Source organism: Adelges cooleyi, unplaced genomic scaffold (assembly GCF_023614345.1).
Source record: "Adelges cooleyi isolate 19-005CV unplaced genomic scaffold, UGA_ACOO_1.1 ACOO_flye_CR_arks_rails_tigmint_CR_PRNA_651, whole genome shotgun sequence".
Classification (NCBI taxonomy): Eukaryota; Metazoa; Arthropoda; class Insecta; order Hemiptera; family Adelgidae; genus Adelges; species Adelges cooleyi.
This window is the reverse complement of record NW_026096352.1, coordinates 1,498,560-1,510,844: the sequence shown is the minus strand read 5'-3', so window position 1 is coordinate 1,510,844 and position 12,285 is coordinate 1,498,560. Positions and strand designations below refer to the sequence as shown.

The window sequence follows — 12,285 nt, the reverse complement described above, 5'->3', positions numbered from 1 at the left end:
CGAGGGAGGGGGGTTGTAGGGCAGAGGGTCGATCAAAGGAGTTTCATCCCCCGGGTCGACCTTCTTAACACTGTTGTATACCTACTATTTATGTGTGAAATACGGTTAAAGGGAAATTATGAAAAGGAGGATAGAGGAAATTCAGTAATTGGAAGAGTTAAAAAAAATACTCATACCTGTATGAAAACCATTTTGAATGGATAATATTATCATGTCGACTTGACGAGTATACACGCTATAGATATAAGTAAAAACCTATCAAATCAAAAAGGTATTAAATGACGTATTATAATGTCCGGAGTACAAAAATGCTTGACCCGTTTTTGTCCATGTATTAATGAAAAAAAAAATCTTCAAAAACGTTTTTAAAAGATGTAGCATAATATCATTGGAATGCATATTTTATGTAGATATTGTGTAATAAAGTTAAGAGACACGCTGCTGCCAAATCATTGACACATAACTTCCTTGAAAACAAATTATATGTATGCTAGAAATTAAATCACGGCAAACCAAAAAAATATCGAACTTGCCATGGTAAAATAACAAAAAAAAATGTCTTATTAGAGTCAAAGGTGTAAGGTAAGTTTGACTGATAACAGCTTAATTAAGCAAAACTTCTACAATTGTTTAGCTAGAGATCCAACATTTTTATTATTTATTACGTTCAGCCATTTCACAAATATAAAACGAGACTTGAGAAACTTATAAGCTGAAGAACATTAATATTTCTTTTTAGCTTCGAAGCTGAGCTGAGAGACTATTAGTTAACTGAAAACGATAAATAATTTTTTAGGTTTTCACTACTACTGTTTCACTAAAAAACGTTATAATGTTAAAAAATTTTAATTTAAGACAATTTTATGGAACTTAAATGAACTTGAGGGTAAGTATACAGTCTTAGGTTTCACCATTTACTATAGAATAATCAGTAGTGCTTAAATATCCATCTTAAGAGCCGGGGGGAGTGACTCACGGATCTATGCAAGACATTTCGCTTCATTTGAATAGAACAGGGTTAAATTTTTGTTTTTATCTCAAACAGTTATAAATTTGTACATTGAAACTATGTCGGATAGTGAAAAACAAATTCAAAATATGTCTACAGTATACATATTATCGAAAAACTAGACTTCTACCTGAACGTCTTAGCTATTCGTTTGAACTAATTTATTTAATTTTTTATTTCTCAGGTACCAAAGTATGTCACGAAGGATCGTTTTTGTGTACGAAATCAGAAATCTGCATGCCGAATCTATACAAATGCAATCATTATAAAGATTGTCTTCACGGAGAAGACGAAGATGTCGTCCAATGCGGTCAGTATTAATAACAAACAAACGAATTTTACTTTTTTTTTTGTATTTGACGACTATTTATTATTTTGACGACAGCTTGCACTGTAATGTGCAATTTATTAATTTTATAATTCTGTTTGTAATATTAGCCCTCATTTTAGATCAGGCTCTAAAGAGTTGTTTACCGATAGATTTTTCTGTTAAGTTTGACATAAAAAATCACAGTAAATTGAAACGAGATTTTTTCCTCATGTTTCCAAAACTGTCTGCAGTTGTTTATTTAGGTTCTTAAATGCGTGAAAGTAACATAAGTGTATGGATCGTGACCGCCGATTATTTTATAGATAATAAAAAAACTTTTATATCTTTTCAATTGCTCGTTATTGTTTAGCCGACTTACATGGTAGTCTATCGATTTACCAAGAATTTGTAAAAACAAATAGAACAACACTAGACGTGAACACTGAAAAATATAACATAATGGCAAACGGAAATAAAACAAACTCAAACGGACAAGTAATCAAGGAAGACACTACGCCAACGCCTTGTGGTAAGTCATTTCTTCTTAACCGTCAGTATTAAGAATACTTCCGGCTTAACTGTCAAGTTGCAATAACGTACTTACGTGCTAGAATCTCAAAAATGTATAATATAACACAAGCTCGTGACGACCACTATAAAAACGTAAATACGTTTAAACGTAAATAGATTCAAATAAATTTAAAAACTGTGTTTTTCATTGACACTTATGTATGCAAACAGCAAACCAATATAAAATAATTTTGAATATTTATTAACATTCAACATATCATAAAAAAAAAACAATAAATATATGTATTGCATTCTAACACAGATACTTTTTATTTGAAAAATAAATAAATTACCTTACATTTTGCAAAAACTGCATCAGTTTTCAATTACAAATTTACAAATTTGCATTGATTAAATCAGTCACACCAGTATTTAATTTTATACTGACATCAATCAATTCAAATACCCTATCAATATAGCCATTGGCAAGTTTCATATCAAAGTGTAAAGGTAATTTAGTTAATTTTTATCGAAACCGATTACTAATAATTACTAATATCAATTACAGTATGTTCATATTATACATATTATGTAATAACAGTCCTCTCTCATAAGTAGTATGGCACATTATAACAAAATAACTTTAATTGTACATCACATATTATAAAAGTTATTTTCATTTTTCAAAATTGTTTCTATTACATTTATATCTGGCCCATACCGTGGTACTTCAAAAACAAACCATACACAATTTAAGGAAACCAAATTAGCAAAATACATTTTATTTTGTTTTACAAAAATAAAATCATCGGTTTTTACAATGACATAATATCATTTTACATTCATGACATAGTATCAGAGTGTCATTTTAAAGAATTGTTGGACGGTTTCACCATATTTGTTGCAACATATTTTTTGATATTAATTTTTGTTTATTAAGCTTTGAGAAACTATCCTAAAACATGTCAATGTCGTGGTCGCTATGGTACAGCGTTGCGGTGCAATAACGCAGGACTATTGACAGTGCCCAGAAACGTTTCTAGAAACGTAGTGAACATGTGAGTAAAATTAATTCCAACCCAACGTGAAGCCGTTATTAGATTTCTAACTAAGATTAATGTTATACAATACTAGGCGCTACAGGAAATCTAATCTAGAATTCTGTTTTTTCTAAGCCATATCCTTTTCGTATAGGACAATGTTCTTTTTTGAACAGACATTCCGACTTTAATAATCTGCTAAATTATTTCTGTTCAAATTACAGTAATACATACATATCATACATGATACAACGCCCAACGAGCATTGAATTGCTCGGATTGTATCTAATTAGTTTTATATTACATGAATAAATAATCAGGAAATCTGATGAAAAATAACGTAAACTGTACGTGCTTTTAAGTTTATAGGGCCATAAAATTTACAACTGCTTTCTATATTTTTGTTTCCAAGCAAATGACCCCTAATTGCATGAATTAATGTATAGTTAAAACTCCAGGTCACGCATTTACTTGAATGTATAATATATTCTATCTATTCAGTGCTCATTAGTATTTAAAGTTAGAATGAGAATCGAATGCTATCGATTGAAAAATATTTGTAGCGGACAAAACGGTTTTGATATATTTAAAGTTAATTATATAATCGTAAGGGGAAATAATTATATCTATAGTATAGCTACATATTTGATATTGATATACCTACCCAAAACATTTTCTAAATTCGACCACGTTATTTGTCCTGTTTATTTAACAAGAGAAACTAACAGGAGTATTTTTATTGAACATTTTTGTGTATACTTTAAATACAAATTCATTAAATTAAAAAAAAAAATTTTTTATGTATTTATGCTATGTAAAAAAATAGTATTAACTTATTCAAAAAAATTACCACGTTTAATTAAGGCCTGGCCAAACAGAAAATGGACTGTCCGCGTAGACTGGAATAATTTTGCATATATGTATAGTATATTTTATGTTCTAACAGTGTGTAAGTTCTCAAATTTTACTTGAGACATTCGATGATATGTGAAAAACCGATTTTCAAAAGAACTCAATTCACAACACAGTCGGTGAGACTCACCGAACTCATTTTTTTTACATTTTTTTTATGCACTCATTTCTCTTTGACTCAAAGCAAACAGAAGAAGCGATATTCTTCTTCGCCAGAAGAACTGCTGGACATTTAAAAATAAAATAGAAAACGCAAAAACAACACACAGTGCACCCTTGGTGGCTGATTTCACACTGGTTCGCTCAACCTTGTCCGCATTCTGTTTGACTATCCCAGTCTACGGCGGACTGCAGACTGTCCACTTTCTGTTTGACCGGGCCTTAAGACTTTAGAGCATGTAATAATTATTTTTTTAGGGCCTTCGTCAACAACACTATTTTGCTGACTAACGATTCATTTGACGAATATACCAACTTGAAAGTTTTGTAAGTCCGCTTGTTATGGATGTACATAGGGCATTCTGAACCAAACCACATTTCTTGGTAAAATTTGATTTTTTGAAATTATACGAGTAAAAAGTGAAAAATGTGCCTAACGAATAAAATTAAAGTTAAAAATGTTGAGGAGGTCGAGCCGATGGCCGCTTGGTTTGACTCAGAATGTCCCATAGTATATACATTTATTAGACATACCCAATATAATTTTTTTATCTGAAAAGTCTTTAGGGTTAAAGTAGGAAATTGTCAAAATTTGAACTTGATCGGATAATATTTAAACTCAAAGCTATTTTGTCTTAGCTATTTGCTTAACGCGTGTGCAGTTGATATCTTTTATTATATTTTTCTCCATTTTGAAACTATAATATTCGGAGTAAGATCATTGGAAAGATAATTAAAAAAAACTTACGCAAAATATAAGAAAAATAATGGATATCACTACTTGAAAGTTCATTTAATATTAAGTTCGGGGTTTAAAGTTATTAAACATTTTACTCAATAAACCAATAATAAATAAAACAATTTTCTCATTTACTTTGAAGTTTTTTTATCATCTTTCCAACAAACCCTCTCCGAATATTATAGCTTCAAAATTTAAAAAAAATATAGTAAAAGTAAATAAGGTATCATCTTCACAAATTTATATCAACTTTACAAATAGCTTAGTTACCTCTAGATATTAATCAATTAAGTTAAAAATTTTTAATTTTCATTATTTTTACCCTAAATTAAAGATTATTCAGGTAAACACATTTTTTTTTGTCTAATATATATACAATTTTAGTTGTAAAAAATATTCTAAAATTGGCGAAACTAATCCATGCGTTGTAACATTTTTGTTGATCTTTAAGAGACGATGGAACAAAATAGTTGTTATTACTCTTTAGTTCATACTTCTTAGCTAATTTTTTTTAAGACGCATTTAATCTACTAAATCTACTGTTAATTGTACTAAAGTAAAATTAAAAATCATTTATATTACATGTAAGACGGAAAGAGAATAGGGACCCATATCGAAAAAATTTAATTTCGAGTTATTGGTTATTCAAAATTCTGCACTAAACCATTTAGAGACCAGAGTCGCTTTCTTATCTGGAAAATTGGCCTGAAATTTCTTCTATGCTTAAGCATTTTCATCTATACGCTATACTCATTCTTATTTCTATTTTTCTTTTACCACCCAACACTCCAAACTATACAACATAGCCAGTCGGTCTTATTACACTCTTGTAGAGCTTACTGTTGAATTTCACCATAATCGGTTTTTAAATCCTGAACAAAATCCAATTACTATTGATAGGTAGGTTCATTACAGGCTTGTATTAATGAAAACATTTTATCATGCACAGAAGCTTGCACCATAACTCTTTGACAAGAATACCTCCGTTCGTGTTTGCCCATCAAAATCAACTACAATGGATGTAAATAATATTGACTCTAGTTGTTATTTCTATCCTTGATCAAATATAACTAATTTTTTTTTATATAGATTTTTATTACAAAACAAACTAGAAGAATTAGAGCCAAACGCGCTGTACGGATTAACAAATCTCGAACAATTACATGCAGATCACAACCGCTTAGCATTGTTGAATACAGACTCGTGGCTTCATTTGACCAATTTAAAATGACTGTAACGAAAATTCTGGATTCTATTTTAAAATTTTATAAAAATTTAAAAAATTGCGAACTTACAATATTGTCGTTGTCTTATAGAGATTTGTCCAACAACATGCTGAGTTTGAAAAACGTCTGTTTGCCACGGTTGCCGTCGCTGAGAGTAATGTAATACTATTTCGAATGCAATTGTATGCCGTTTGTTAATTATTGTTTTAAACGATTCAATTTTTATCTTTGGTTATAATACAGGAACCTACAGAGCAACCGCATTGAAAGACTGGATAAATGTCTGTTGGCAAATTTGCCGTCTTTAGCAGACTTGTAAGTGCGAGGCGTATAGTAACAACGCAGTTTGTATAATATTATACACAATGTATAAAAATGTATATTTTATTTCTTCTAGAGATTTATCTTTCAACGCAATCTCTTTTATCGACGAACGCGCATTTGTCAACCAGACCAGACTACTTGAACTGTAACTACTGAATATAATTATACCTGTGTTTATAAGAGTAAAATTAAGAGTACATTTTTCAGGAATCTGACCAACAACCACATAATGACGGTGACGCCCTCTATGTTTTGGCCGTTGACGTCCATCGACAAGTTGTATGCTATATTAGTTTCAATGCACAAGTCCTAATGCCTAAGTAATTGAGTTTTGTTTTCATCCACAGTTCGCTGGCGTACAATCCGGTTAAGTACATACACAGAGACGTGTACAAGTCCATGTCCAATCTAAAATCTTTGTAAGTACAACAGGTCTGCTCGTTTGTGTTGTGAGTATGGTACATAATTGTGATTTTAGGTCTCTAGAAGGTATAGACAAAAGAAACATGGATGCGACGGTGTTTCGAAAATTAGACAAACTCAGAATTCTGTACGTTTTTATAGTGAAACAAGTACGCCCAGTGCATTTATAATGAAAGTATTTATAATTTTTTTCAGGTACTTGAAAGAATTTCACTATTGCGCTCTGTACGCCAGGAACGTGCCTCTCTGTTATCCGAACACGGATGGTAAACATTTTCAAACCTGTAGTTTTATGACAAGTGAAGCCGCTCGTGTGCTTTCAGTACTAGTTCCTACTAGTTCCTATTTTAAAAAAACTTAGTCATTCCTTTTAATCTGATAACATATTTTTGCCAGAGGAGCTTTTCTAAAAACATTTTTTTTAATTTCATAACTTTTCCCTTCTGTCATGGAAGATAACGCTAAATTTGTGCTATCAATATACCCAAGAAGCCAACAACAGTTCCCAAAAACCTACCTAATACATATTTTGCTCAATGATGTAAATGTTTTTTTTTAAATCGATTTTTGGTGCGGTTCCGCTCATTTCCGGTGTAAATACTTTGAATACAACCTTTTTTGAGATTCACGTAAATGCGGTTGGTTGACAGATTTATCTTCGGGTTTAAATCTCTTGCCAAAACCCATTCTCCGGTGGACATTGTGGCCAGTGGCCTTCTTTACGCTAGTCATGAACACTATGGTTCTCTACGGTCGCATGTTCGGCAATCTCAGAGATGAAAATCATGGTATCAACTTCGTCATCCGTAACCTGGCCGGTAAATCTTATTTTTTCAATTAAAAATACAAGAATACAATAATTATTGAGTACAAAAACGTAAAGGTCAAGCTAAAACCTCAAAGTATCCGTTTATGGAAAGTTTCGGTTCAGATTAAAAAAACTTGGTACGTTTTGATAAATGATTCATTCAATTTGGTTGAATCATACATACGGATCACTCGGGGGAACATTTAAATATCTAAAATTTAATATTCCTCAAAACTCATTTAATCAGCTTGATAGTTTAAATTTGGTGTTAAAAATTGATACATTTGGAACAGAAAACCTATTATAGAAGTGATTGCTGAGCTCTGGAAATGAGAGATAGTTGTAAGTGGTCAAAATAAAGGTTTCGTGGTGGGCGTTTACATTGGTTTATGTGTATTAAATGTAAATGCCGTCTTGATCTTTACTCGCTTTTTCAGTGGCAGACATAATGATGGCGTTGTACTTGACAGTCATCGGTTATCACGATTTGAAATACAGCGACGAATTTTACATTTACGCCCACGAGTGGAAGTCGTCCAGCTTGTGCACAATAATAGGAATGATCGCCGTAGTTTCATCCGAAGTAAGAACATTGTGGTGTTATCGCACAACCATTAGGATACGCTCGACGACAATAATAATTGTATACACAAACATTGAGCTAAATGTCCAGTTTCAATAACGAAATTTATTTTACTGAATCGCCCTGCAAAATCATAAAATGTTTATAGTAACTTCAAATAAGTATGACATAACAGGAGAGGACAATATTCGAAGCAAAGGTCATCCAAGTAATAATAATTATCGTCAAGCGAGCACATCAGTTACGCTCTTGGAGCGTTATTTGTTGCAAATTTCAGATGTTCTATTGAAAATTCACATTAAATTTTCTTATAATATTTTCTTAGGTGTCGCTTCTAATATTGGTGTTTCTCAGCCTCGAGAGATTCTTGCTCATCGCCGTACCGTTTTCCGGTTATCATGTGTTGAAATTAAAAACCGCAACTTACTGCGTAACCGCAATATGGTTGGTAGCAATATGCATCTCCGTCGCACCGCGTAAGTACACACCTTGAGCTGTCATGATTTTGAAAATACCTTTGACATTTTTGCTCCAGTATTGTCTTGAATCCGTATGAAAGAATTTTAGTAACTGCAAAAATAAAATTACTTTACTCTCTCTCTCTCTCTCTCTCCAAATCTCATTTTTATGATAAAATGCACTCTACTTTTAGCAATATTTCTTACTAAACAAATCAAGCTCCTTCTTTTGTTAATTTTGAGAACTTTTTTGCAATGTAAACTGATGTGTTATACTTAAAATATGAAAAACTTTTTAACAACTAAAAGTTTTCACTTTTATTATTTTTCTTCGTGAAAAACCGAGTGCCTGTAAATTATCTTGACATTAATGTATTAACATTAATGTCAAGTTACAATAATTTTATTTATGTATGCTGCAAAATTTTTCTTTTACACTTTGTATACGATATATCACACTGTCTACTTTGAGATCCCATTTAAAGCCATATTAAATATTTATAAAAAAACTAAGTTTAGTAGGCTTTTCTTTTTTACCAAAAAACAATTTTACACTTTTTGTATTCAAGTAGTCATTTTACAATTGCATCTTCTTCATTAATACTTTAAACTAGTGAAAATCCACATGACATCGTTTTGTTTGTCTGGTTTTTTTTTATCTAAACTGCAAGGTGGCCGGGCAACTCCACATTTTTCAGCAGCAATTCTTATATTGTGCGCAAAATGAAAAAAGTGTGACTAGTTATTTAAAAAAAATCTTTTAAAAGTCTGACACAGTACTAATTATTAATAAATTAAGTTTGGTATGCCAATAACATTACCACTGCCAATAACTAAATGCTTTACTCTACTTCTGCTTGTGTCACCAAAAGCATATTTTATCGACATAAAAATTCTCCCCTTCAAAAAATTAGTACATATTTCCAAATAAATGGCCATTTAATTATTAAATTAAATTGTAAAAATGTAGAACCTTACCCGATTTCATGGTAATATTAAATCCACGAGGATCTTTATAAGGTACATTCCTATATTAATTATGAATTACTGGTTTTAGAGCACACATAATAAATTCACATTGTATTGTTAATTCATTATATTTTCTATTGATTGTTTTACTAATACAGTGCTCCTGTTAAAACATGCGACGAAATTTTATGGTTCCAACGGCTTGTGCTATCCCTTGTACATCGAAGATCCATTTCTCATCGGATGGCAGTACTCGGCTTTTGTTTTTTTGGGATTGCACTCGGCGAGGTAATTTGTTAAACAAACAGTGTCGTTTAATTTCTCTTTCCGGCAAACAACCCCTTGAGTTAAGGATAAAAAAAAATGTACACACAATATAATATAACAGTCATTATTCAAACACAATAGACAGATACGGCGGAATGCATTTTATATATTTATTTACCCAAACAATATACACTCAGATACATCTCTGCGGTCGATTAGGTATTTCAATTTGTACACTGTAAACGTTTAATGGTCGGGAAATTATTGAACAAAAGGTCTGTATAATGTACATTCAACACTATATGATTAATGATTATGTTTTGTAAACCGTATCTCATATTAATCACAACATTTTTTCATTATTATAATTATTGTTATCGCCCGAGTGCACATACATTAGGTAGTATACAGTATTATAAGTAATACTTATTACTTATTATACTTACTTACTTATTACCTTATAATGCTTGACTTGTTGCAAATATCAGGTCATGTGTCGGTGTACGATCGCACAAAAACGGCGGGTTTGCATTGCTTGAATAGTAAACTTAAAGTTGGGGTTTATTTTTATTTCAGTTTTAAACTTTATTTATAAATAAATTATTAAACAAAACCTTTTTTTTAAATTAAACATGGCTTACAACTTAATTTTATTATCTTATTATTTACTTCTTATTTCTTTTTGTAATAATTGATATTTTTTAGTTATTTTTTTTACCCACTAGTGGTTTTTTGTAGGTTCTTTATTGAACTGAAACTGTACAAGTTCCATATTTTTTTTACAATTAAATTATGCTTTGTATTGTTTTTTTTTTCAAGTCTTTTGTTACTGTCAGCTCTGTACACATTAATGTTCATAAGCGTGTGGAAAACCAGACGAGCGGCTCGCATTTCGGTTGGTGATTTTGAATTCGCCGTTCGGTTTTTCTTCATCGTTTTGGCCAACGCTTTGTGTTGGCTTCCAATAATCATACTGAAGTTTGCAGCTATACAGAAATTCCATATTTCAAGTAGGTTCTGTTGGTTATTTGTTATTTTTTTATTTGTCAGTTTTTGTATTATCCAGGTGAATTATACGGATGGGTTGTCGTTTTCATCGTTCCCATTAATGCACTCGTTAATCCGCTTTTGTACACGTTCACCACCCCCAAGTACAGGAACATCTTGACTGCAAGGAACATTTTCAAACGACCAAATCTCCATTCAAATAGTGGTAAACTATAGAATTTTTGTCGTTCATTACCAATGACTCATTCATTCAAATCCATCAAATTCCGCTCACCAATAATAAAATTGAGACTATAATTTTAAAAAAAGCCAATACATATTTTTGCAAAACCACAATACCTGAAGTACTTTGGTTTTTTTTATTTCAGGGAATTTTGAAATGTCTCAAACCTCAAGCCATCAGACATCAGCATCAAGTAAAATGTTTAAGAAAAATACGAAGAGAAAAAACCAAGAAATTAGTACCGAAACAACCAATGAGGATTGAAATATTTCTTTTTCTACACTACAAACGTCGTTTGGTTAATATTATGTAGATAGTCATAGTGTTTGTTAAAATGTATTCCAACACGACATAATGGTTTGGACCTACGCAATTTTGAACATTATTGTAGTAGTAGTTATATATTAAACATATAGTAGAATTGCAATTAGTTAATAACAAATAACTAGAGATCCTTTTACTTCTAGGTCTAAGTCAACGTATTTATACGAGTATACTTGTGTCTGAGTTCGTGTAATTGAAATACATGTGATACTAAAAAAATAAAATCAATTTTGACTTAAATGTTTAGTTTTTATCCCCTTAAATAGGTATAATGTGTACATTAGTACTAGGGTGGCCGACGTTCGTCCAGAGTGCATCGTTTTAATATAACGTTAAGCCTTTACCGGATGATTGGTTAACAATGACCCAATCAACAAATGCTTAGAAGATATTAGACTTTTTTTTATTCTTATTAGTTGAGACAAATTTAATATATATTAAAAAATATTACTCCGCCCTTTATTTGTTTAAACCGTATTAACTTTGAAGTTGTTCTAATGGTATTTGATTATTTTTTTAATTAATAATAATTCTACTGTCGATAACCAGTTTTGGATAATTTATTAGTTTCAAAGTTATTAAAGTTTAAAAGTTGGGACGGTAGGGGATGTGTGATTGTAAAAATTTGTAATCACATTTAAAAAATAAGCACATACCTCAACTACTAAAAAAACGGCTTTTAAAAAGCCCCTTCCCCCCGAGTTTAACGGGTCGACTCTAAACTAGTGGATTTAATAATTATAATTATAAGCTAATAAATTCATTGTTGTTTCATTATGAAGCAAAAATATATTATTTATTTATGTTTTGCAAATATTTTAAATATTAATTTGGGATGTATAAGCGACTCCTAAATAAGCTGTTATATTAAAATGATTTTTTTCAAACGATATATTTGGCATCCTCCAAGCTTCCATTAGTAATTAAAAAAGGTTAAAACAAAAAATCGATTAAAACAACCAGGAAATTCACCTCATAATTAATAATACTACC

At 30.9% G+C, this 12,285-nt stretch overlaps 1 protein-coding gene across 1 annotated transcript; it reads left to right on the top strand.

Annotated features, from left to right (window-relative positions):
• Window positions 1-1,706: 1,706 nt before the first annotated feature.
• LOC126844719 (relaxin receptor 2) lies at window positions 1,707-11,232 on the top strand. The gene is made up of 19 exons (XM_050583099.1): window positions 1,707-1,848; window positions 2,770-2,887; window positions 4,199-4,267; window positions 5,629-5,700; window positions 5,769-5,903; window positions 5,996-6,064; window positions 6,149-6,220; window positions 6,303-6,374; window positions 6,437-6,508; window positions 6,577-6,648; window positions 6,708-6,779; window positions 6,848-6,918; window positions 7,303-7,470; window positions 7,898-8,043; window positions 8,369-8,519; window positions 9,629-9,758; window positions 10,557-10,747; window positions 10,804-10,950; window positions 11,114-11,232. The coding sequence occupies exons 1-19, from the start codon at window positions 1,779-1,781 to the stop codon at window positions 11,230-11,232; spliced, it is 2,016 nt and encodes a 671-aa protein (XP_050439056.1). The 5' UTR covers window positions 1,707-1,778.
• The last annotated feature ends 1,053 nt before the right edge of the window (window positions 11,233-12,285 follow it).

Coding starts and splice junctions, on each gene's coding strand:
- LOC126844719 (XM_050583099.1), top strand. CDS start 1,779: ATGGCAAACGGAAATAAAACAAACTCAAACGGACAAGTAATCAAGGAA. Junction 6,780..6,847: donor TTAGACAAACTCAGAATTCT/GTACGTTTTTAT, acceptor AATTTTTTTCAG/GTACTTGAAAGAATTTCACT. Junction 10,951..11,113: donor AAATCTCCATTCAAATAGTG/GTAAACTATAGA, acceptor TTTTTATTTCAG/GGAATTTTGAAATGTCTCAA.